At 46.1% G+C, this 26,363-nt stretch overlaps 1 protein-coding gene across 4 annotated transcripts in view; it reads left to right on the forward strand.

Annotated features, from left to right (window-relative positions):
• Window positions 1–26,363, forward strand: part of LOC141156359 (coagulation factor XIII B chain-like) — a 234,619-nt gene that overhangs the window by 202,803 nt on the left and 5,453 nt on the right. For all 4 annotated transcript variants that reach the window (XM_073642552.1, XM_073642549.1, XM_073642551.1 and 1 more), the window contains one exon: window positions 25,815–26,006. In XM_073642552.1, the coding sequence (XP_073498653.1) occupies window positions 25,815–26,006 (192 nt within the window). The remainder of the gene's footprint in view (window positions 1–25,814; window positions 26,007–26,363) is intronic.

Below are 26,363 nucleotides of genomic sequence, written 5' to 3' on the forward strand. Positions count from 1 at the left end.
ACTACATACATGCGCTTGCATTACAACAAAACAAAGCAGATGCTAACTTCTATCATCCTCATCATGCTCCTCACCTTGGCACTCTCAACTCCCCTGATGGAGAAGCCAGGGCCCACCGGAGGAGTCTGATAGTCCGGTGGGCTCGGCCAATGCTGCCCTAAAGCAGGCCAGGCTAAGAAAAGTGTGGGAAAGGTTACCGGGACAAATAGGGGTGGCTGGGGACCGAGTATGGACACCCGGCCACCCCCTGGAGGCTGGGGAGCAAGCGGGCACACCCGGCCACCAGGCGGCTGGGGACTGAGTATGGATACCAGGCCGCCGACACAGCCATGGCGTAGTGGCCAGATTCCGCCTCCACATGCCTAAAAGGCCCAATTTAAAGTGCAAGCAAGCAAGCAGTATGGTATTGCAGCCTGGGGGTGGGTGGGTGGCAGGCTGCATACTTGCGCTTGCATTGCAAGGAATGGGAGAGGTACAATTGAACACTGCCCTGGGACAAGGACTTGAATGGGGATAGTTGCAAGTCTGCAATGACAGGTGCAAGGTGGGAGGCATCTTCGCATGTACCATGAACAGGGGTTTGGCATGCACACACTACTGCGGAATAGGCTCTCCTTCCCACTAAATGCACTGGGGAGGGCACAGGTAATGTTTTGGTATACGCGCTTAATCTTATGTATAATTCACACCAGGACAAATAGGGGCGGCTGGGGACTGAGTATGGATACCTCGCTGCCGAAGCAGCCATGAGGTAGTGGCCAGCTTCGGCCTCCTCCAAACTAAAAGGCCCCATTTCAAGTGCAAGCTAGCAGTATGGAATTGCAGTCTGGGGGTGGGTGGGTGGCAGGCTGCACACTTACACTTGCATTAAAAGAAAACATAGCAGATGCTAACTACTGTCATCATCATCATGCTCCTCACCTTGGCACTCTCAACTCCACCGATGGAGAAGTCAGGGCCCACCGGAGGAGTCTGGTTCTCTGGTGGGCTCGTCCAATGCTGCCTAAAGCAGGCTGGGCTATGAAAAGTGTGTGGGGGGATGTTCCAAGGAGAAATAGGGGCGGCTTGGGACCGTTTATGGACACCCGGCTGCCCCCAGGCGGCTGGGAACCATGTGTGGACACCCGGCCGCGGGGCGGCTGGGGACCGAGTATGGACACCTGGCCGCCGGGCAGCTGGGGACTGAGTATGGATTCCAGGCCGCCAACACAGCCATGACGTGGTGGCCAGATTCCGCCTCCACATGCCTAAAAGGCCCAATTTCAAGTTCAAGCAAGCAAGCAGTATGGTATTGCAGCCTGGGGGTGGGTGGGTGTCAGGCTGCATACTTGCGCTTGCATTGCAAGGAATGGGGGAGGTACAATTGAACACTGCCCTGGGACTAGAACTTCCATGGGGATAGTTGCAAGTCTGCATCTTCTGATGCGGCAAGGATCACTTATGATGGGCACACTTTTAGACAGTGACCTGGGAGTCAGAGATGCTTCCAGGGGTCTTCCCCATGCTGTTCCCATGTCTTTTCAGCACTTTATGCATGTGTCACACAGCACATGGACAGATAAGGTTGTAAAATGTTAAAATGACATTTCCCGGTGAATGCATTTGTCATAGTTGAAAGCAATACAAAAGTGCAAAAACGCATAAAAAATGCTACTTGTGAACATAGCCGAAGGTGTGGAGGAGTATTTTTGTTTTTGGTCATTTATTTTAACTTATACACAAGTCTTTTCCCTGGAAAGTATGTTCCTTAACATATTTCACAGTAAAAAAGTTTCACTTTAGTTTTTGAGCGTTTTATTGTGAGCCCGTAAAAGTGGCTTAATACCTCTGACCACTTTGTTGACAGCAGTGACCTGGGGGTCAGAAATGCTTCCTGGGGCGATCCCCATGCTGTCCCCATATCATTTGAGCACTGTCACTATCGTTTTGGGCACTTGTTAGGCTTTTAAAAGACTGCCGGGGGTGCCACCGCAAAAATGCTCGAGTCTCCCATAGACTAACATTGGGCTCGTTGCTCGGGTCGAGCAACCGAGTATCACGGCGAGCTCGTCCCGAGCTTCGAGCACCCGAGCATTTTAGTGCTCGCTCAACACTACCAGTTACTCTAATCTGTTCATGGGGGTTTTGGAGTCCGTGTTCATCGCACAGTCCCCCATGGCGGCGAGCCATGTGGTGTTTTACCGCCGCTATATAGACTATTTATTCGGAAGGGCACCAGCAAGAGTGATTTGAAGTTCGTTGATGAACTCAATTCTAATTCATGGGGTTTATCCTTCACAGCAACTCTTTCCGAAACTGCCCTACAGTTTTTGGATCTGATGGTGCAGTCTGACACGATGGAAAGACTGTTCACATCAATCTTCTTCAAACCAGTGGATGTAAATAGTTATTTGAGGTTTGATAGTGGATATCTCCCAAAGTGGTTCACCAATGTTCCCTATGGGCAATATTGGAGGATTCGAAAAAACTGCACCAGAGATTCTGAATTTTAAGTGGAATCTAAAATATTGAGAAAACGGTTTATACAGAAGGGTTATCCCAAAAAATTATTGAAGGATGCCTTTTCTAAAACTAGGGCCCTTACCCAGGACATGTACATTGATAGTATTGAATTATCCACTGGCAAAAATAAAAACAAAACAGCCTCAGAGTTGACTAGATGGAGTATGGTCACTACATTCAGTCAATCTAGGGTTACCATTCATAATATCCTGAATACATTTTGGTTCATTTTGAGGGGTGATCCAATTTTAGGGCCTTCCATACCCAATAAACCGAGTATCATTTACAGGAAGAATAAAAATCTACGAAGTTTAATATTACCAAGTAATACATCTTTGAAATCCAAAATACAGCCACCACAGGATAGCATCCGTCAGGGTTGTCTTCCATGTAATACGCCAAAGTGTTTATGTTGTAAAGCCATTCAAAATGGCGCCCAAAAGATTTTCTCATCACACACTACAGGAAAGAAATTCTCTATTAAACATGATGTGAATTGTCAATCAACACATGTGATCTACCTACTGGAGTGCACATGTGACCTCCAATACGTGGGCCGAACGATACAAACTATGCATGCACGTCTAAATAAACATAGACACAATATTCGGATAGGTTATCAATTACATAGTGTATCGAAACACTTCAGCATTGTCCATCAAAAAGATCCAGGAGACATGAGGGTTACTATTATTAACTATGTATCTGATACCGTCTCAAATCGATTGGCGAGTTTGATCAATAAGGAGAGTTTTTGGATTTTCAAATTGGGCACATTAGCCCCTGAAGGTCTGAATTTGGCCCTTGAAAATGTGATCAGCTCTTAGTGATTTTGTCCTTCCCCCTTCAGATTGTTTTCACTCATTCTATCCCCCCCCTTTTCCCTCTCTTCTCTTTTTCCTTCATCATTATTTTTATATGTCACAACACAACAAAAAACTTTTTTTTTGTGTGTGTATTTTATACTAATAATGTATTTTTTCATATTGTTTATTAATATGTATTACTATATTTCACGTCTTATCCAATGTGTTCTTGATCTTTGAATTCATGTGAAGGTTGTCTATGTGCGGCTTTTAGGCACATACACTCCGGCACATGAAGGGTTCCTTGTGAACCCAGGTTCAATTAATCAGCGGTTTAACCAATCATTGTAAGACTAATTAGTATACCAACCTATTATTGTGAAGCTTTATCTATATATATTTTATTCTGTGCTCATACCCTTGTACCACCTGATGAGGATAGTTTGCTATCAGACGCGTTGTGGAAAGGGCTTATTAAATGTTTTTAGCCCCAATCTGCCTGTTCCAGTGATCACTCCAGCGCTCCATAGACAGCACTCTTTTTTTTCTCCTCACAAAAGTTCAATTGATCACAGTTTTGGTGACCTCTAAAAAGACGAACGCCGGTGGAACAAAGCCCAGACAGACAAACCTTAAGATAGAAATAAAATCAACAAATACCCTACTATAAGTAAGTAAAAAGCAATCATTCATATAAATAACATAAAGTACTTAGTAAACAGCGTTTTTCATAAAAATAAGCATAAAAGCCATCCCACCAGTGCCAAGGTGTACCCTTTCGGGACAGTTGTAATCTCTAGATGAAAACCTTACCATGTGTCAAAAATGACCTTAATGTGAATAAGGGCTGATCAAGACAGGGGTCCAACTGTGGACACCCTGCAATGGGAAGCTATATACAGTGGTGGCTAAAAGTATTGGCACCCCCACAAAAGAGAATGAAGCAAAAATCAAATCATTGATCATTTCACACAAAACTCCAAAAATGGGCCAGACAAAAGTATTGGCACCCTCAGCCTAATACTTGGTTGCACATCCTTTAGCCAAAATAACTGCGAACAACCGCTTCCGGTAACCATCAATGAGTTTCTTGCAATGCTCTGCTGGAATTGTAGACCATTCTTCTTTGACAAACTGCTCCAGGTCCCTGATATTTGAAGGGTGCCTTTTCCAAACTGCCATTTTGAGATCTCTCCACAGGTGTTCTATGGGATTCAGGTCTAGACTCATTGCTGGCCACCTTAGAAGTCTCCAGTGCTTTCTCTCAAACCATTTTATAGTGCTTTTCGAAGTGTTTTGGGTCATTGTCCTGCTGGAAGACCCATGACCTCTGACGGAGACCCAGGTTTCTCACACTGGGCCCAACATTATGCTGCAAAATTTGTTGGTAGTCTTCAGACTTCATAATGCCATGCACACGGTCAAGCAGTCCAGTGCCAGAGGCAGCAAAGCAACCCCAAAACATCAGGGAACCTCCGCCATGTTTGACTGTAGGGACCGTGTTCTTTTCTTTGAATGCCTCTTTTTTTTTTCTGTACACTCTATGTTGATGCTTTTTGCCATAAAGCTCTACTTTTGTCTCATCTAACCAGAGAACATTCTTCCAAAACGTTTTAGGCCTTCTCGGGTAAGTTTTGGCAAACTCCAGCCTGGCTTTGTTATGTCTCGGGGTAAGAAGTGGGGTCTTCCTGGGTATCCTACCATACAGTCCCTTTTCATTCAGATGCCGACGGATAGTACGGGTTGACACTGTTGTACCCTCAGACTGCAGGGCAGCTTGAACTTGTTTGGATGTTAGTCGAGGTTCTTTATCCACCATCCGCACAATCTTGCGTTGAAATCTCTCGTCAATTTTTCTTTTCCGTCCACATCTAGGGAGGTTAGCCACAGTGCCATGGGCTTTAAACTTCTTGATGACACTGCGCACGGAAGACACAGGAACATTCAGGTCTTTGGAGATGGACTTGTAGCCTTGAGATTGCTCATGCTTCCTCACAATTTGGTTTCTCGAGTCCTCAGACAGTTCTTTGGTCTTCTTTCTTTTCTCCATGCTCAATGTGGTACACACAAGGACACAGGACAGAGGTTGAGTCAACTTTAATCCATGTTAACTGGCTGCAAGTGTGATTTAGTTATTGCCAACACCTGTTAGGTGACACAAGTAAGTTACAGGTGCTGTTAATTACACGAATTAGAGAAGCATCACATGATTTTTCAAACAGTGCCAATACTTTTGTCCACCCCTTTTTTTAGGTTTGGTGTGGAATTGTATTCAATTTGGCTTTAGGACAATTCTTTTTGTGTTTTTTCATTGAAGACAAATTAAATGAAGAAAATAATACCAAAGAATTTGTGATTGCAATCATTTTCAGGAAGAAACTGAGTATTATCTGACAGAATTGCAGGGGTGCCAATACTTTTGGCCACCACTGTAAATGTAATGCCCAGCTCAAAGAAAGGGAGGCGTACACTGTGTGCAAAAACCTAAAGCAAAACTGAAAGACTTATAGCAGTGTATATGTTAGTTTTATTTCTATCTTAGGTTTTGTGTGTTTAATGGCCAGTGTGAACATGCTCCCACACATTGCATGTATTCCAGCTTATGCTCCAGTTCATTTCTTTAGGTTTTGCTTTAGGTTTTTGCACTCAGTGCCTGCAAGGGCATGGCCTCCCTTCTTGGAACTGTCACAACATTTTGGTAAGTTAGGAGCCATCTTGCAGGTGTACTCTGCAATCTAAATGCCTTTCAGCCATTGGCTGGGGGCATTTAACTATGTGTGCATGCCTCCCCTTGAAGAGCACACTTCAGCTGGTGACAGGGAGCACACCGGGGACCTCACCGCAAGGCCAGGGCTGTGAGTATGCCAGTGTCCCTGCATTGTGTGGGAAGGTGAACCATGCTGGGGCACCGGTAAAAAGCATTACAATACCCCCCATTACTTCCACTCTTCTTCAAACCCGCGTTGACTCTGCAGAGAAGTTGGAGGCCGTCACCTCTTCACGGACTCGCACGACTTCTCTTGTTAACTAGAAGAAAAGTGACACCTCTCACCATCACGACTAGGAAGCTTCTCTCTATCAAGCCATCCTCAGCATAGGATGAAGTGGGCGTAGTACCAGGAACTGGGCATTGGGAAGTCTCTCTCTGCTCGTTGAGATCGGCTACCACCCCGGAGGATTTACGGACCAACTAGAGTTCCTACGCCTGGTGGGTTGCAAAGACTTGGAAGTTGCCACCGCCTTGACGTTCTCTTCACAAGACCACCTAGAAACCAAAGATACCTCATCTGACTCCATCTTCAGCCTGGTCTCAATGACGACACATCCACAAGGCACACAGCACGTCAGTGACAAACAGACCTGACGGAGAAGATGGCTACACTGCTGACTGATCTGGACATATGAGGACCAGGCATCTCTTGTGACTCGACTGTCCCCAACTAAGCACCGCACGGGGTCTCCGAACTAGAACTGGCACTTGAGTTCTTAGCTCTGGACGACCTATGGGAAAATAGATAGCGCATGGAAGGCAATCTTCTCCATATACACTGCTTCAATCTGGAGCTCTAATTGATTGGAAATGACTTGACTGTCTTTTTGTAGGGCTCGTCCTTCACCTGACAACACCCTTGCCGGAGCTTTCTAAATAGATATAGAGCAAAACCAAGCTATATACATACACTACCGTTCAAAAGTTAGGGGTCACCCAGACAATTTTGTGTTTTCCATGAAAACCCATACTTTTATTCATCAAATGAGTTGCAAAATGATTAGAAAATATAGTCCAGACATTGACAAGGTAATAATAATGATTTTTACTTGAAAGAATAATTTTCTCCTTCAAACTTTGCTTTCGTCACAGAATGCTCCCTTTTCAGCAATTCCAGCATTGCAGACCTTTGGCATTCTAGCTGTTAATTTGCTGAGGTAATCTTGAGAAATTTCCCCCCATGCTTCCTGAAGCCCCTCACACAAGTTGGATTGGCTTCATGGGCACTTTTTGCATACCATACGGTCAAGCTGCTCCCACAACAGCTCAATGGGGTTGAGATCTGGTGACTGCGCTGGCCACTCCATTACAGATAGAATACCAGCTGCCTGCTTCTTCCCTAAATAGTTCATGCATAATTTGGAGGTGTGCTTTGGGTCATTGTCCTGTTGTAGGATGAAATTGGCTCTTATCAAGCGCTGTCCACAGGGTATGGCATGGCGTTGCAAAATAGCGTGATAGCCTTCCTTATTCAAAATCCCATTTACCTTGTACAAATCTCCCACTTTACCAGCACCAAAGCAACATCAGACCATCACATTACCTCCACCATGCTTGACAGATGGCGTCAGGCACTCTTCCAGCATCTTTTCAGTTGTTCTGCATCTCACAAATGTTTTTCTGTGTGATCCGAACACCTCAAACTTTGATTCGTCTGTCCTTAAAACTTTTTTCCAATCTTCCTCTGTCCAATGTCTGTGTTCTTTTGCCCATATTAATCTTTTCCTTTTATTAGCCAGTCTCAGATATGGCTTTTTCTTTGCCACTTTGCCCTGAAGGCCAGCATCCCGGAGTCGCCTCTTCACTGTAGATGTTGACACTGGCATTTTGTGTGTACTATTTAATGAAGCTGCCAGTTGAGGAGCTGTGAGGTGTCGATTTCTCAAACTAGAGACTCTAATGTACTTGTCCAGTTGCTCAGATGTGCAGCGGGGCCTCCCACTTCTCTTTCTACTCTGGTTAGAGCCTGTTTGTGCTCTCCTCTGAAGGGAGTAGTACACACCGTTGTAGGAAATCTTCAGTTTCTTGGCAATGTCTCGCATGGAATAGCCTTCATTTCTAAGAACAAGAATAGACTGTCGAGTTTCACATGAAAGTTCTCTTTTTCTGGCCATTTTGAGAGTTTCATAGAACAAACAAATGTAATGCTCCAGATTCTCAACTAGCTCAAAGGAAGGTCAATTATATAGCTTCTCAAATCAGCCAAACCATTTTCAGCTGGGCTAACATACTTGTGCAAGGGTTTTCTAGGGTTTTCTAAACATCCATTAGCCTTCTTACAAAGTTAGCAAACACAGTGTACCATTAAAACACTGGAGTGGTGGTTGCTGGAAATGGGCCTCTATACACCTATGTAGATATTACAACAAAAACAAGACGTTTGCAGCTAGAATAGTCATTTACCACATTAACTATGTATAGAGTGTATTTCTGATTCATTTAATGTTAGCTTCATTGAAAAAAAATGTTCTTTTCTTTAAAAAATAATGACATTTCTAAATGACCCCAAACTTTTGAACGGTAGTGCAGTTACGCGAGAAAAACCAAGCTAAATACATGGATATGGGAACAGAACTAAGCTTACTACATAGATACGGGAGCCAAACATTCAGTATTTGGTCAGTATCTCACATCAGTATTTTTAAGCCAAAACCAGGACTGTGTGAAAAATGCAGAAGTGGGGACATGTTTCTATTATACTTTTTCTCTGATTGTTTCACTACTGATTTTGGCTTACAAATATTGACCAAATACTGAACATGTGAACGTGGCCTTAGGCCGGGGTCACACAAGCAGTGTCATCTTACTGTGATCAGATTGTCTCGCATGAGAGAATCGCAGCACAGGTGCAGAGAAGATGGAGAAAAATTTCCTACAGCTCTCTCTCTACTGTAACTCCATGGCTTTTTTTTCTACTTCCATTTTGAAGAAATTTAGTTTGTGACTCCCCAGTGCATGCTGAGATATCCAAACGGGATGTTATCAGGGGGTTTGGCTGTGGTCAATAGGGAATTTTTATTTAAAGTATATTAGAAAAATTATTCTAATTATTACATTTAAGGGGTTGTCTGGTCTTAGACTACAAGTCTGTAGTTACTTTATGCGAGTATTAAATATTCTTTACAAATTACAAATAAGTAAATTGGAGAGAGTTGGCGCCCTTATTGCTGCTCTATATTAAAACTATCCAAATCCTATTTTAACGGCTATTAAGTGTTCAAGGGCTGACATTGAGCCACCTATTAAACACAAGCAAAACAAACGTATTTTAAAGGATATTACAGATCATTATGTGGAACAATTATAGAGGGTAAGACTTTAAATAAAACTAATTTTTATTTTTTCTATAGAATACATGGCCACCCTAATATACTGTATATACTTTTTGTATATACAGTAGGGGAAATAAGTATTTGATCCCTTGCTGTTTTTGTAAGTTTACCCGATGAAAAAGACATGAACAGTCTATAATTTTAAAGGTAGGTTAATTTTAACATTGAGGGATAAAATATCTCCAAAAAAAAAAGTCACATTGTATAAATTAGATAGATTTTTTTGCATTTTGCAGTGAGAAATAAGTATTTGATCCCTCTGGCAAACAACACTTAATACTTGGTGGTAAAACCCTTGTTGGCAAACACAGCAGTCAGACGTTTTTTGTAGTTGATGATGAGGTTTGCGCACATGTCAGGAGGAATTTTGGTTCACTCCTCTTTGCAGATCATCTCTAAATTATTAAGATTTTGAAGCTGTTGCTTGGCATCTTGGAGCTTCAAATCACTCCATAAGTTTTCTATGGGATTAAGATCTGGAGACTGGCTAGGCCACTCTATGACCTTACTGTGCTTCTTCTTGAGCCACTCCTTTGTTGCCTTGGCTGTATGTTTTGGGTCATTGTCTTGCTGGAAGACCCAGCCATGACCCACTCAGTAAGGGTCCCTTCTTACTGACGGAAGGAGGTTGTTGGCCAAAATCTCGCAATACATGACCCCATCCATCTTCCCTTCAGTACGGTGCAGTCGTCATGTCCCCTTTGCAGAAAAGCACCCCCAAAGTATAATGTCTCCCCCACCATGCTTCACAGTTGGGACGATGTTCTTAGGGTTGTAGAAATGTTTGCAAATTTATTAAAAAAGAAAAACTGAAATATCGCATGGTTATAGGTATTCAGACGCTTTGCTCAGTATTGAGTAAAAGCAGCCTTTTGAGCTAGTACTGCCATGAGTCTTCTTGGGAATGATGCAACAAGTTTTTCACTCCTGGATTTGGGGATCCTCTGCCATTCTTCCTTGCAGATCCTCTCCAGTTCTATCAGGTTGGATGGTGAACATTGTTGGACAGCCGTTTTCAGGTCTCTCCAGAGATGCTCAATTGGGTTTAGGTCAGGACTCTGGCTGGGCCAGTCAAGAATGGTCACAGAGTTGTTCTGAAGCCACTCCTTTGTTATTTTAGCTGTGTGCTTAGGGTCATTGTCTTGTTGGAAGGTGAACCTTCATCCAAGTCTGAGGTCCAGAGCACTCTGGAAGAGATTTTCATCCAGGATATCTCTGTACTTGGCCGCATTCATATTTCCTTCAATTGCAACCAGTCATCCTGTCCCTGCAGCTGAAAAACACCCCCATAGCATGATGCTGCCACCACCATGTTTCACTGTTGGGATTGTATTGGGCAGGTGATGAGCAGTGCCTGCTTTTCTCCACACATTCTGCTTAGAATTATCACCAAAAAGTTCTATCTTTGTCTCATCAGACCAGAGAATCTTATTTCTCATAGTCTGGGAGTCTTTCATGTATTTTTGAGCAAACTCTATGCGGGCTTTGTTATGTCTTGCACTGAGGAGAGGCTTCCGTCAGGCCATTCTGCCATAAAGGCCCAACTGATGGAGGGCTGTTGTGATAGTTGACTTTGTGGAACTTTCTCCCTTCTCCCCACTGCATCTCTGGACCTCAGCCACAGTGATTTTGGGGTTCTTCTTTACCTCTCTCACCAAGGCTCTTCTCCCATGATTGCTCAGTTTGGCTGAACGGCCAGATCTAGGAAGACTTATGGTGGTCCCAAACTTCTTCCATTTAAGAATTATGGAGGACACTGTGCTCTTAGGAACCTTTAGTACTGCAGAAATTATTTTGTAACCTTGGCCAGATCTGTGCCTTAACACAATTCTGTCTCTGAGCTCCTTGGGCAGTTCCTTTGAGCTCATGATTCTCATTTGGTCTGACATGCACTGTGAGCTGTGAGGTCTTATATAGACAGGTGTGTGCCTTTACAAATCAAGTCCTATCAGTTTAATTAAACACAGCTGTACTCCAATGAAGGAGTAGAACCATCTCAAGGAGGATCACAAGGAAATGGACAGCATCGGACTTAAATATGAGTGTCTGAGCAAAGGGACTGAATACTTATGACCATGTGATATTTCAGTTTTTCATTTTAAATAAATTTGCAAAAATGTCTACATTTCTGTTTTTTTTCAGTCAAGATGGGGTTCAGAGTGTACTTTAATGGGAAAAAAACTTTTTAGAATTTACCAAATGGCTGCAAAGAAACAAAGAGTGAAAAATTTAAAGGGGTCTGAATACTTTCCGTACCCACTGTAGGCCCTTTATAGTCACTTCAAATGTGAAGTGGTCCCCAAAAAAACAGGTTTTGTAAATTTGTTTGAAAAATTAAAAATTGCTGCTAATCCATCCTATCATCTTTAACAAAAAGCATCATGACTCGGTTTCGGGACTCGATCTAGTGACCTTTTGCTGTGAGGTGTTTCCTTCTCTGTTGAAGCACAGCCCAATAATTCTCTGTCCAAATGCTGATGGTTCTTTTGTCATTGCCTTCCTTTTCTTGGTTTGCTTCACTTCGTGTTTTCCATTTTCTAATTTGGTTCTGTCCTATCACATTGGGAAGCGATTTATATATTCACCTCTCGCTGACTTTCTTTGCTGGCTATACTTCTATCTACTGTAGATGGTGTTAGGAGTTGAGTTCCTGCTGGTCAACTAGGGATTATCTTGCTTGATTAACCCAAGTTGCTTTTCCTGTGGTCTGACTGTGAGTCCTCCTCCCCAGCACCCTTTCCTTTCTATTACGTTTGGGGATCTGGGAGATTTTTCACGTAGTCTGTTTATTCTTTGGTTCTCTATTTTTCCCTGTCTATACTTTGTGAACGTGTTTAGTTTTCTTACCCTGGGTTCACGTGTCTCCCTGCACACTCTCCTTTCCCTTTGTAGGATTTGTATTGCGGCTTCCCCTCTGGTTCCTCAGAAGGTATGAGAAACCCCTCGACAACCTTTTAGGGAACCAGGTCCAAGGAGGTGTTTTTTATTTGTGTGGTTAGGGAGTTAGTCTGTGCAGGGCTTCTACCATTATGTGTGAGTGTGTGAACACATTCATAACAAAAAGAAATATTAGAAAATAATGATGATATAAAGTAAACATATGGTAAATGTTATTTATAAAATATTTTCTGCAGTATGATTATCTTTTTTAAGGGCATACAATTTCAAAGTTTGAAAAATTGCAAATTTTCTAAAAATCATAGTGAAAGTTATGATATTTTTATAAGTAAACGCAAATTATATTGACCTAAATATACCACGAACATAAAGTACAATGTGTCATGAAAAACAGTCTCAGAATCAGAGATATGTAGAAGCATTCAGGAATTATTGCTATATGATATGACACTGGTCAAGCTTAAAACATTTGAGTTGATCAGGGAGGTGAAAACAGGTTTTTGTGTAGAGGTTAAATTGTGAGTATTGTAGGTAGTGGCGACTTTTACTTTTTTAAAAAAGGGACAAATTTAATGTTTTTTTTTTTAGTATAGTCTGCAGTCTTAACTGCAGACAGGAAAATGTATTATGCAGTTTAATGGCTATGTAAATAGAATCAAGAGATTTGTATTTGATATGTATTTTTTATAGCAATACATTTACATAGCCAGTTTATTCCTCCATTACTGAGAAATAATCATTTGAATTGATATGTAGATGAGGATGATGAACTATTTGTAGCTCTGAAGCCTCTGTCACTGCAGCCCTATTTCCCACCCAGCGCTGCCTCATCCTGATTGACTGACTGCTATTTTGCCTGAAGTCACGCAGTAAAGAGGCTGTCAGTCAAGCTGTAGGGGGCAATGCTGTTCGCGGGATAGAGCTGGTGTGACAGAGGCTTCAGATCTACAAATAGCTCTTAAGCCTCATTTGCATATCAATTCAACTGCTGATTTCTCACTAATGGAGGAGTGGACTGGTCATGTAAAGGTATTGCTGCACTTGTCTTGGAAAGAGCTATATGTGCTGTGACAGAGTCACTGGTGTTATATGTGAGGGGAGGTATATGTCATTATGGCTGCTAGTCTGTGAACTGAACCTACCATTTTTCCCCAGCATGTTATATGTTGGGGGTTTAATCACCATTGGGAAGAGAGTGGTTTGGTGTGAATGACAAAGAGATAGGTGGGAAGTCATTCACCCTACCACCCCTCAGGGTGTGGCGGAGCAAGGTTAAATGCTTAGTCACTATTTTTTTTTCTTGAGTGTGGGCTGAAGAGTGAAGTCTCCAGGCTGTGTGTGGTGAAACCAGAGAGCTCCACCAAAGGACTTGTGTTTGGTGGGAATTCACTGTGTTACCCAGAGCGGGCGAAACCCAGCTTACTTATGGACTGTGCTATACCTTATCTTTTGTTTTCCCGTTATCCCAGAGAGGACTTGTTTATTTTTGCGGAACTCTGCCGGAGTTTATACTGTCTAATAAACCAGCAGGAAGTTAACCCGAGATGTGTGTCCTGTGTCTGCCTCTGTGAGAGCCAACCAAGTCGCTTTACCACAGCCCGTATAAATAGTTTTGGGCTGAAATCCTGCTGACAGATTATTTTTAAATCACAATGAGTAAAAGGTATTACTCTCTCACACACTGTAGAGCGCTAGGGAGATTAGAAATGATGACTCAATAGAGATGTTATCAATTACAGTCATTGCCGAAAATGAAGTATTTCAACCCAGAAAATGATTGCAATTACACATGTTTTGTTATGCACATGTTCCCTTTGTGTGTATTGGAACAATACAAAAAAAGAGAAAAAAAGGAAAATTGGACATAATTTCACACTAAACCCAAAAAATAGGCCGGACAAAATTGTTGGCACTCTCAACTTAATATTTGGTTGCACACCCTTTGTAACAAATAACTACACTCAATAGCTTCCTATAATCATAAACAAACTGAACTCTCCAGTGCTTTGTTTCCATTCATTTCTGGATGCTTTTTGAAGTATGTTTGGGATTATTGTGCTACTGGAAGACCCATGATGTAGTACACAAACCCAGCTTTCTGACACTGGGCACTACATTGCGACCCAAAGTCCTTTGTTAATCTTCAGATGTCATGATGCCTTGCACAAAGTCAAGGCATCCAGTGCCAGAGGCAGCAAAACAACCCCAAAATATCTTTGAATTTCCACTATATTTGACTGTAAGTACTGTGTTCTTTTCTTTGTAGGCCTTATTCCATTTTTGGTAAACAGTAGAATGATGTGCTTTATGAAAACAGCTCTATCTTGGTCTCATCTGTCCACAAGACGCTTTCCCAGAAGGATTTTGGCTTATTCATGTACATTTTTCGCAAACTGCAGTCTAGCTTTTTTATGTCTGTATGTCAGCAGTGGGTCTCCTGCCATAGTTTCATTTCATTCAAATGTCAACGGATAGTTTGCACTGACACTGATGCACCCTGAGCCTGCTTAAATTTATTTGAACTTGATTAACCACAATCCCGACTATCCTGTGTTGAAACCTTTCATCAATTGTTCTCTGCCGTCCACATCCAGGGATATTAGTTACAGTACCATGGGTTGTAAACTTCTTGATTATGTTGCTCACCATTGGCAAAGGAACATCAAGATCTCTGGAGATGGACTTGTAACCTCGAGACTGTTGATATTTTTCAACAATTTTGGTTCTCAAATCCTCAGATAGCTCTCTTCTCCAGTTTCTGTTCTCCATGCTTAGTGTGGCACACACAGACACACAATGCAAAAAGATTGCATCAAGTTCTGTTTTTATCTGGTTTCAGGTGTGATTTTCATATTGCCCACACCTGTTATTTGGCACAGGTGAGTTTGAATGAGCATCACACGGTTGAAACAAAGTTGTTTACCTACAATTTTGGAAAGGTGACAAAAATTTTGTCTTGGCCATTTTTGGGGTTTAGTGTGAAATTATGTCCAATGTGCCCTTTTTTCTCTTTTTTTTGTATTGTTCCAGTACACACAAAGGAAATAAACATGTGTATGACGCGCCCCCTGGGCCTGTGCTGTGCAGGGGATACCCGGAGCCGGATCGCTGGGGGTTGTAGTCCTCCGTGGCTGTGACCCGGTCCGTGCCCAGGGCGGTCAAACCAGTGGCAGTCTTAGTAATGTGACAAATGTCCGACTACGCCACCCGTGGATTGCGCTGCAGACCGCTGAGGCTGATGTTGTATGCGCAGCCAAGTATGGGATAACTCCCCACGGGAGAAGTATTGCCTCAGGGCAGCTAGTGTGGATGATGGGAGTGATGGTGTGAGCGTCCCAGTACTAATGGTGCTGGTGTGGCGATGAAACACAGAGACGTGTGGTGCAGTTCAGGGTCTTTACTGATGGTTTAACGCAGACCCTCCCGGGATTACTGGCTAGCAGTAGAGGCCTGGTCAGTCTGAGAGCTAGCAGGATCTCCCCCTGGCCAGGTGGAGTTGTAGGCCTCCCCGTCTCTCTGCACTCTTTCCTGGCTACCTTGCTGTGTGCGGGTACAAGTAGCCCACGTCCCTGAGTATAGCGTGTGGTGCTCACCCGTATGGCCGGTGACTTGGGGCCTTCCGTTAGCCTCCGCTTCGCGATGGCGGTGCTGGTCCCTTGCTTGTGACCGTGCCTCCGGGCTTCTATGGTAAGAGGACATGGAATCCCCTGCCGGTTGGATTCTGCTGCTGGACCTGGATGTCCCCACAGCCTCGGACTCCGTGTCCGGGTTTAGTGTCTTCAGCCAAGGCGAACTTTCTAGCTTCCAGCCTCTGGCACTCGCTCCTGCTCCTACAGAGCTCCTGCTGTCACTTTCCCTCTCCAGGCTCTGACTCTCAGACTCTGTCTGACCTAATCCCACCTCAGACCCAGTGTATAAGGGCAGATTCCACCCCTCCCAGGTCTGGGCGGGCAGTGTTGCATGCTTAGGGCTCCTGACCAGAGAAACCTCCCACTTGCTCTCAGACATAATATTTCTATTACTGTGGCAACCAGACCCCTGGGGTGCCACATTCCCCCCTAGTAAATTTTAGTACTCCGGGACTAAACACATTTTTAAAGAAACATAAATGCAGGGTATAACAATAATACAATAACACATTTACAAGAAGCTTTAGTTCTTTAAAGGTCACGGCGTGTCCGCAACCGGGTGTCCATATCACCCAAGGTGAAGTTTGTGAAACAAGAGGGCGTCCATGTCACCCAAGGTGAAGCTTTAAGCGAAGTAGGGGACCTGTCCAAAGCAAACCCCTTGCGTTGGCCCTGGGCGTGGCTGCAAGGCTGATGCTAGCTACTTTGGGCCGCAAGGAGGCCACGCCAGACAGGTTTTCTTTTTCCGTGGCCGTCTTCGCAAGAGGCACCAAGGTGCAACCATCTACAAGAATTGTTCCGGTTATCCAGTGTCCATAACCTGTTAGTCCAAAGAAATCTGCAGGGTAACTGAGAGACATAATTAATAACAGGCAACAAACATAAACCATAAACAGTTAAACAGATAAATTCACAGTGCATTAGTTTATATTCTCCAGCGAGCGGGCATCTGACCTCTAGTGACTCTAGTGGACCTACGGAGCTCACTAACTGGTCCTGCGCTACAGGGTGTAGGAGGTGTTATGGGCAAGCTGGGCAGCTGTCTGTGCACTCTTTGGCTCACTAGGGGCAAGGCAGGCTCACTACTAGCAGAGGGTCGATCCTCCTGCGCTGCTGGTGTGGACTCTTCTGCCTCTTGGGCCGGCTGCTCTTCCAGCTCTACCTGGTCTTCTGTAGGCACTTGAGGGGCTGGCTGGAGAAAGGTGAGGACGGGTACCACGATAGCGTTGTTTACTTGTGTCCAGGACCGGGGAAAGTCTCCGAGTACGGTGCTGATCATTTCCTCCTTTTCCTCTACGGGTTGAGAGTCTTCCTGATCTTCATCCGTGCTTTGCAACTTCTCGGGTCACTTTTTCAGGTGGTCTCTGGAGACAGTGGCTGTGGTCTCTCCTCCATCTTTGCTGATGACGTACACCTTTGGATTATTGTGGCTTGAGGGCAGTATGGTGTACGGGTCCTTTTCCCACTGGTCGTCCAACTTATGGAGCCGCCTTTTTCTTTTCAAGACCTGCTCTCCAGGTACCAGGGGAACAGCGGGAGCATGTTGGTTATAAGTCCTCTCCTGCCTTTCTCTTGATTGACAGAAACTTCGCTCGACACTCTCCTGTACTTTCCGGTACTGCTGCTGCCGTTCTGTATCCCAGTCTGCCTCTGGCGAGGTGTCCTCAGGTGTCAGGACTCCCATATCCAGGTCAATAGGCAGCTTACCAGGTCTTGCTCTCATTAGGTAAGCCGGGGTACAGTTGGTGGAACCTACCGGGATGTGGTTGTACAGGTCCACCAGATCGGGCAGTTTCTCAGGCCACAGACTGCGTTCTTCCAGGGGCAATGTTTTTAGCAGATCTATCACCACCTGGTTCATCTTCTCGCAGAGTCCATTGGTTTGGGGGTGATAGGGCGTTGTTCTTATCTTCTTGCAGCCATACAGGTTGCAGAACTCGTGGAAGACCTCCGCTTCAAAGGCTGGTCCTTGGTCTGTCAGCACTTGGTCCGGGTATCCGTGTGGGCGGCAGAAGTGCAGCTGGAAGGCTCTGGCTGCTGTCTGAGCCGTCAGGTCTTTGACAGGGACCACCACCAGTAACCGGGAGTAGTGATCCACTATGGTTAGGGCGTAGACATACCCGCTTCTGCTTGGAGCCAGTTTAACATGGTCCAGAGCGACCAGTTCCAGTTGCCTGGTGATGATGGGCTGCAGGGGAGTCCTCTGGCTGGCACGGTCCCTTCTTTTTAGATTGCACGGGCCACAGTCTCTACACCATCTCTCAATGGCTCCTCTCATGCCTATCCAGTAGAACCGTTCGCGCAGCAGGAACTCCAGCTTCTTCCATCCGAAGTGCCCTGCCCCATTGTGGTAGGCCTCCAGCACCATAGCTGCGTCCTGTCTCGGTACCACAACCTGCCAGATCAGTTCATGTGTCCGGGAATTGACCATTCTGCGGCACAACTTCTCCTTGTAGAGAAACAGTCTGCTCTTTTCCGTCCACAGTTGCTTGGTCTCTTCCGGAGCGTCTGGGTCCAGGCGGGCGTCAGCCTGGGTCAGCATCTCCTTCACCAGACGGACTGCGGGGTCACTGTCTTGCATCTCCGCCCAGTTGTAGTGGGGTAAGGGGTTGAACGTAGCGGATCGCTGGCCCCTCACACGGTGGGAATACTGGGTAATCCCATGACGGTGAAACGCAGGGAGTTCGATCTCTTCCAATTCTTCTGGATCCTCCCCTTCGTCCGGTAGGTTTGGCATCCTGGACAGGGCGTCAACGTTGGTATTGGAGCGTCCTGCCCGGTATTTGATCGTGAACTCATAATTGGACAGGCGGGCCATCCATCTCTGCTCCAGGGCACCCAGTCTTGCAGTGTCCAGGTGTGTCAACGGGTTGTTGTCCGTGTACACAGTGAACCTGGAAGAGGCAAGGTAATGCTTGAAACGTTCGGTTACTGCCCACACCACTGCCAGGAACTCTAGCTTGAACGAGCTGTAATTCTCAGGGTTTCTTTCTGTGGGCCGCAGTTTTCGGCTGGCGTAAGCAATTACCCGTTCTCTCCCCTGTTGGATCTGGGACAGTACGGCTCCTAGCCCGATGTTGCTTGCATCTGTGTGGAGGATAAAGGGCTGGCTGTAATCAGGGTACGCCAGGATTTCATCCCCCGTGAGGGCCATCTTCAGCTGGCGGAAGGACTCCTCTTCCAGCTTTTCCCATTTGAAGAGTGGCTTCTGGTTTTTGGCCTTCCTGGACTGGCCCTGCATAGGAGCTGCCTTCTTGGTAAAACCGGGAATGAATCTTCGGTAGTAGCCTACCAACCCGAGGAACTGCCGCACTTCCTTTATGCTGAATGGTCTTGGCCAATCCTTAATCACGGTGATCTTGTCAGGGTCGGGGGCCACTCCGTCAGCACTCACCACGTGTCCCAGGTACTGTACCTTTGGCTTCAGTAGATGACACTTTGAGGGTTTTACCTTTAGGCCTTAGTTTGCCAGGGCTTCAAACACTTCTGCCAGGTGTTCCAGATGGTCCTCATAGGTCTTGGAATAGACAATGACGTCGTCCAGGTATAATAGGACCGTCTCGAAGTTTCGGTGTCCCAGACAGCATTCCATCAACCATTGGAAGGTTCCTGGTGCGTTGCAGAGCCCGAAAGGCATACAGTTAAATTCGCTTAGTCCCATCGGGGTGGTGAATGCGGTTTTCTCCCGGTCCGCCTCAGCTACAGGAACCTGCCAGTACCCGCTAGTGAGATCCAAAGTAGAGAAGAAGTTAGCAGATTTTAATGCAGCTAAGGACTCTTCTATCCTTGGTAACGGGTACGCATCTTTGTGTGTGATACGGTTGACCTTCCTGTAGTCTACACACATTCTCATGGTGTTGTCTTTCTTTTTCACTAAGACTAGTGGAGCTGCCCAGGGGCTACAGCTGTCCCTAATTACCCCAGCCTCCTTCATGTCTTTTAGCATCCCCTTGGCGTGTTGATAGTATGCAGGGGGTACGGGTCGGTATCTCTCCTTTATGGGAGGATGGTCTCCCGTGGGGATGTGATGTTCTACCCCCTTTACTCGCCCGAAGTCCAGCGGGTGTTTACTAAACACTCTCTCGTACTCTTGAACCACCCGATAGACTCCCTGTTTTTGGTGTGAGGGAGTGGAGTCAGTACCCAAATGCAGTTGCTGACACCAGTCCTCCATTGGTTTCTTAGAGCCGTTACCTTCCTCTGGTTGAGATGGAGGCAAGGGTTCCACGGCCTGTACAGAGTTCTGGTTGATGGTGAACAATTTGGCTAGCGTGGCATACCGGGGCAGGTATACTTCTCTCTCCCCGATATTTATGATGCGGACGGGCACCCTCCCATGTCGTACATCGACCACCCCCCGTGCTGTCAAAATGGTGGGCCTACTGTCTGAGTAGACGGGTTCTACTATTGCTTGGTAGTCTCTACCTCTTAGACCAATAGCTGCCCAGCACCAAATCATCTCACTTTTCGGGGGCATCTCACCACCAGATAGTTCCACCTGTTGCCGTTTCATCAGTGCCCGGATCTCTTTTTGGAGGACACGCTGCTGGCTGGAACTGGCGTTCTTGGCAACCTGTTGCAAAATAAGAATCACCTCTGCAAGACAGTTTTCGATTACGTTAGTACCTAGGGTTATTTTTGGGTGACTCTCGCGACGGTCAATGTCCACAATGATCAGTCCTTGTGCCGGCAGTATAACCTTACCGACCTTGATGGTCACCTCTTTAAATCCTATCTGTGGCACGGGCTGACCATTGCTGGCTATAATGCTCAGGTCGTCATCTGGGTAACGGGTTATGTCCGAGTCATTCCAGTACCGCTTGAAGAGCACGTACGGGATGGTAGTCACCTGTGACCCAGTGTTTAGTAGGGCACTCATAGGAATGCCATCCAGTACCACAGGCAAGACCGGGCGTCCCCCTACGTATTTGTCACGCCAGTTCGATGGGCCTTATGATCTTAAGCCTGGGGGTTGGCCCTCTAACCCAGGTTGTGCCCGTTTAAATGACAGTACCTTGCCATATGTCCGGGTTGATTGCAGCGGCGGCAGATGGGTCGTCCGTCCTCGTTGTACCGGTTGCTGGGTCTTCCTCTGGCCGGTGGGGTCCTCCTCAGTCGGCGCCACGGGACGTCCTCCGGTCCGGATGCCAGCTGGATCTTTCCTGGAGAAGAGACCTGTAAAGACTGCACAGTTCTGGTTAGCGCGGCAACGCTCTTAGTCAGCTCTTGGACCTGATGGTGCTGGTCTGTAGCCGGGTTATTGTTCAAAGCCTGCGCATCAGCTCCCACAGGCCCTGCAGACAAGGGCGCCGCGTCCTGATGATAAGTGATGGCAGGGCGCCTGTGGGTCACAGCGCCACCTGGTGCCGGTTATCGGAGCACCCGGATGGCTCTGTCCTTGAACTGTGCAAAGTCCAGGTCAGGGTCCTGTAAGGCCATTGCCCGCAACTCGGTTCGGTGGGCATTGCACAGTAGACCCTCAATAAATTGTTCGGTCAACAGCTTGTCTTCATTCCCTACGCTGTCAGGGTCTGCCTGCTTAATGGCTCTCAGGGCCTCTTGTAGGTTTAGAGCATAGTCTCTTATACTTTCGTGTGCCCGTTGTTTGCACCTGTAAAATCTGAGTTTTATTTCAGCTGAGGTTCGGGTATCAAATGTGTCTTTCAGCCGGGCTAGTATCTCCCTGACAGTCCTCTTCTTCCCAGGTGTCCAGGACTTTACCTCCCTTTGGGCTGCCCCGATTAACTGGGCCACCAGGATGCTTACTTTTTGCTCTTCTGTGAGGGGGTATACCTGGAAGAGGCTATCCAGTCTTTCCCTAAAGTCATTTAGAGTATGTGACTCCCCTGAGTACTGGGGTAGCCAGGTCGCCCCCGGGATATAGGGCATGGTGAATGGCATGACCGCAGCAGCGGTTGCGCTGGCGGCCGGTGTGGCGGTGGAGCTCCCCTCGGTATCCGGCATCCTCCTTCCCCCCTAGTGGACCGTGGCCTACCTTGCGATGCTCTTCTTCCGTAGGCCGCGGCTCCGCAGTCGATCGTCGGGGTAGAGGACCTGGCGTTGCGCTCCGATGACGTCGGCGTCGCTTTTCCTCCCTTCCAGGACCTTGCGCAGCGTCAGTGCGTGGGGCGGAGCTTTGGATTTTGCGCGCTTTCGGCGTCCACGCCCCTCTTCTTCCCGTGCGGCATCCCGAAGATGGCGTCCGATGGCGGGAAGCAGCTGCGGATGGCGGGAAGACGGCAGAAGACGGCGGGAAACGACCCAAGATGGCGTCCGATGGCGGGAAACGACTCCGGACGGCGGGAAACTTCGCCACAGGTAAGTACAAAAGTCTTTTTCAGGCACGCAGTACCCGGTGGTTGCGGGCACGAAATCCTGCCGACTACGCCAAAATTGAAGCGCCCCCTGGGCCTGTGCTGTGCAGGGGATACCCAGAGCCGGATCGCTGGGGGTTGTAGCTCTCCGTGGCTGTGACCCGGTCTGTGCCCTGGGCGGTCAAACCAGTGGCAGTCTTATTAATGTGTCAGTGGGGACCGCCGCTGCGCTGCAGACCGCTGAGGCTGATGTTGTATGCGCAGCCAAGTATGGGATAACTCCCCACGGGAGAAGTATTGCCTCAGGGCAGCTAGTGTGGATGATGGGAGTGATGGTGTGAGTGTCCCAGTACTAATGGTGCTGGTGCGGCGATGAAACACAGAGACGTGTGGTGCAGTTCAGGGTCTTTACTGATGGTATAACGCAGACCCTCTCGGGAGTACTGGCTAGCAGTAGAGGCCTGGTCAGTCTGAGAGCTAGCAGGATCTCCCCCTGGCCAGGTGGAGTTGTAGGCCTCCGCGTCTCTCTGCACTCTTTCCTGGCTACCTTGCTGTGTGCGGGTAGAAGTAGCCCACGTCCCTGAGTATACCGTGTGGTGCTCACCCATATGGCCGGTGACTTGGGGCCTTCCGTTAGCCTCCTCTTCACGATGGCGGTGCTGGTCCCTTGCTTGTGACCGTGCCTCCGGGCTTCTATGGCCAGAGGACATGGAATCCCCTGCCGGTTGGATTCTGCTGCTGGACCTGGATGTCCCCACAGCCTCGGACTCCGTGTCCGGGTTTAGTGTCTTCAGACAAGGCGAGCTTTCTAGCTTCCAGTCTATGGCACTCGCTCCTGCTCCTACAGAGCTCCTGCTGTCACTTTCCCTCTCCAGGCTCTGACTCTCAGACTCTGTCTGACCTAATGCCGCCCCAGACCCAGTTTATAAGGGCAGATTCCTCCCCTCCCAGGTCTGGGCGGGCAGTGTTGCATGCTTAGGGCTCCTGACCAGAGAAACCTCCCACTTGCTCTCAGACATAATATTTCTATTACTGTGGCAACCAGACCCCTGGGGTGCCACATGTATAACAAAACATGTGCCATTGCAATAATTTTCTGGGAGAAATACTTCATTTCTGGAATATTTTCAAGGGCCAACACTTTTGGCTATGACTGTATATATATATATATATATACAATAGGTTGCATCTTGGTATGTTTTTCAGTGAAGACTAACACTTTTCTGCTTGTGTTCTCATGTAGTTTGAATTTCCAAAGGGTTTATTCAAATGTTATGGTCGTGTTGCATTTTTTGCTGTAGTTTTTGTGGTGTTGTGGAAAAGTGGTGCTGTTTTGCAGCAATTTCAAATATACCAATGGAAATAACAGAATAATACTGCAACTTATGAATAAACACCTAACAAAGGGCTGAATATCTCATGTGGTGCGATAATATTGGAACTCCTATTTTTACATTGCTAAAGGTCCTTAAAGTTGTTTCACATCACAGTTTTAGCAAACATTTGTTTGTGTTTTGTTTGAAATAGTTTTGGAAAAAGATGCAATTCTATAGGGACTTATGAAATACATTTTTACTTATTTTTTGTGTGCATTTTTTCAATGAGTGGTTTATTTTATTTATTAAAAAGAGCTTACTCTATGTGTGCCATATGTAAAACATATCTGAATAAAATAGCTACTCAGAAATTGCTTCTAAATATGCTGAAAAATCATGGCTTATTTTATAAATAAAAAAAAATGTTCGAAGGAGGGCTTATATCTACATAAAAAAACATCTTTTGAAGGGGTTTTTCACTTTAAAAAAAGTGGTCCCCAAATAATTGAATAATACTTCTAAAAAAACCAAAAAGCATTTATTCACCTCCGGTCCAGCACTGGCTCCTTTCGCTGCTCCGGTCTCTGTGCTTTGGCAGCAGCTGTGACATCACGAATACACTGCACATCACCACTGCAGCCATGTCTTGTACATCAGCACAACCAACTGCTGGGCTCAATGTTTGGCCGGGGTCACACGAGGGCATATTCTCTCCTCTGAGAGAATTGGATTGATTATGAGAACGATACTATGATCCAAGTTTGATCAGAATGTCAGCATAGTGTGATCCGATTCTCTCGGATGAGAGACTCTCAGCACAGGTGAGAAGATGGAGATCACATTTTCTCCGTCTTCTCCATTGTGTGACTGCAAGAATCTGACTGCACTCGGATGTCATCTGAGTGCAGTCCGATGTTTTCCACGCACCCATAGACTTGAATAGGTGAGTGTGATCTGATTTGCACTGCAAATTGCAGCATGCTGTAATTTTTTTCTCATGACGAAACAGAAAAAAAATGCTGGTCAGCACTGCCCCATAGAATAACATTGTATAGCACTCATCCAATATATATGCTAGTGTGAGCGAGCCCTTTAGCTGAAGCAGTATTGTATGCTTTCGGCCACGTTCACATGTTCAGTATTTGGTCAGTATTTTACATCAGTATTTGTAAGCAAAAAACAGTAGTGGGGACGTGTTTCTATTATACTTTTCCTCTGATTGTTGCACTCCTGGTTTTGGCTTACAAATACTGATCTACAATACTGAACGTGTGAACATGGACTATATGATGAAGTCACCACTGCAGGCAAAACACAGAGACCGGAGCAGTGGAGGGAAGCCAGTGCTGGACCAGAGGAGGGTAAATAATGTATTTTTTGGATCATAAGATGCTGTTTTTTCCCCAAAATTTGGGAGGAAAATGGGGGGTGCGTCTTATGGTCCGAACATAGAGGTTACCTGATGGTTGCGGTGGTTGTGGAGCGGGATCGCAGGGCCCTCCGTTCCCTCCCTCAGGAATCCGGCAGCGGCGGCAGGGGCAGCAGAATAGGTGAGATGCTGCGGGCGGGTGTCTGGCCGGGGGTCCGTGAGCGACGTGGCAGAGCGGCATGTGCGGCTTCCAGTGTGCACGGCCATCTTCCTGAAGCTGTGATCTACAGGAAAATGGCCGCTCGAGCCAGCGCATGCACAGACTGGTAGCTCGAGTGGCCATATTCTTGTAGATCACAGCTTCAGGAAGATGGCCGCGCACGACGCTTTGCCACGCCATTCACCGGCCCCGTCCCCCAGCCAGACATCGGCCCCAGGCCCCCAACCAGACACCGGGCCTCAGCCATCTCACCTCTTCTGCTGCAGTCGCCAGGTTCTTGAGGGAGGGAACGGAGAGCCCTGCAATCCTGCTCCACCACCACCGCAACTCCCCGCTGCTGGAGCACCGGCTTCCTGAAGGACCCTGCCTCCTGTGACCCTCACTCCACCGCCCCCCAGGTAAGATACCTGTTCAGACTATAAGATGGACCACCATCTTATAAAAATTATTTTTTTTCCTATATTCCACCCCAAAATTGAGGTGCGTCTTATAGTCCGAAGAATACTTACTTTCTTGTCTTTGTTTATTTACGGTTTTCCAATCATTTGGGTATCACTTTTTTAAATTGAAAAACCCCTTAAAATTGTATCACTTACAAGCATAGTACTTAATAATCACAAAATTATAATGTATTTTTACATTTCCAAATGTGTTGTAGAACCTTGCCGGATAAACCAAGAAAAAATAGATGGAAACTTTTTGGAATTACATCCAGACTATGATTCTAAAGTATTTTATGAGGATGGAGAGATCATACATTTTGTGTGCAAAGCAGGATATACCATACTGACTGAGACGACTGGACAATGTATTAAGGAGGACATTTTCTACCCTGTTTGCCATGAAATATGTAAGTGGACATCAATTCTTGAAATTGTAATAATTCAGGAAAAATATATTATAGCCTTTTTTTCTGTAGAACTATAAGTGGTCTGGCTTCCAATTCTGCGTTGATGGCATTTAGCATTCAGAATCTCTGCCAATCAACCATAATAATAAAACCACATATGATTGAAGTTAATAAGGCCCGTTCAACACTAAATTTTTGACCATTGCAGGGTTCACGTGCTCAGAAGGTATGCATCTGACAGTCCGCATATTCAGGATGGATGCCGAGGCATTCGTCCACCATAAAGACCCATTTTAAGGAAATGCACCTTCCGGTGCCTCCTGGTGGCGCATGCACAGTTATCCTGCCTGGCCCGTC

Source organism: Phyllobates terribilis, unplaced genomic scaffold (assembly GCF_046119375.1).
Source record: "Phyllobates terribilis strain yellow unplaced genomic scaffold, ASM4611937v1 Scaffold_8__6_contigs__length_399053987, whole genome shotgun sequence".
Taxonomy (NCBI): domain Eukaryota; kingdom Metazoa; phylum Chordata; class Amphibia; order Anura; family Dendrobatidae; genus Phyllobates; species Phyllobates terribilis.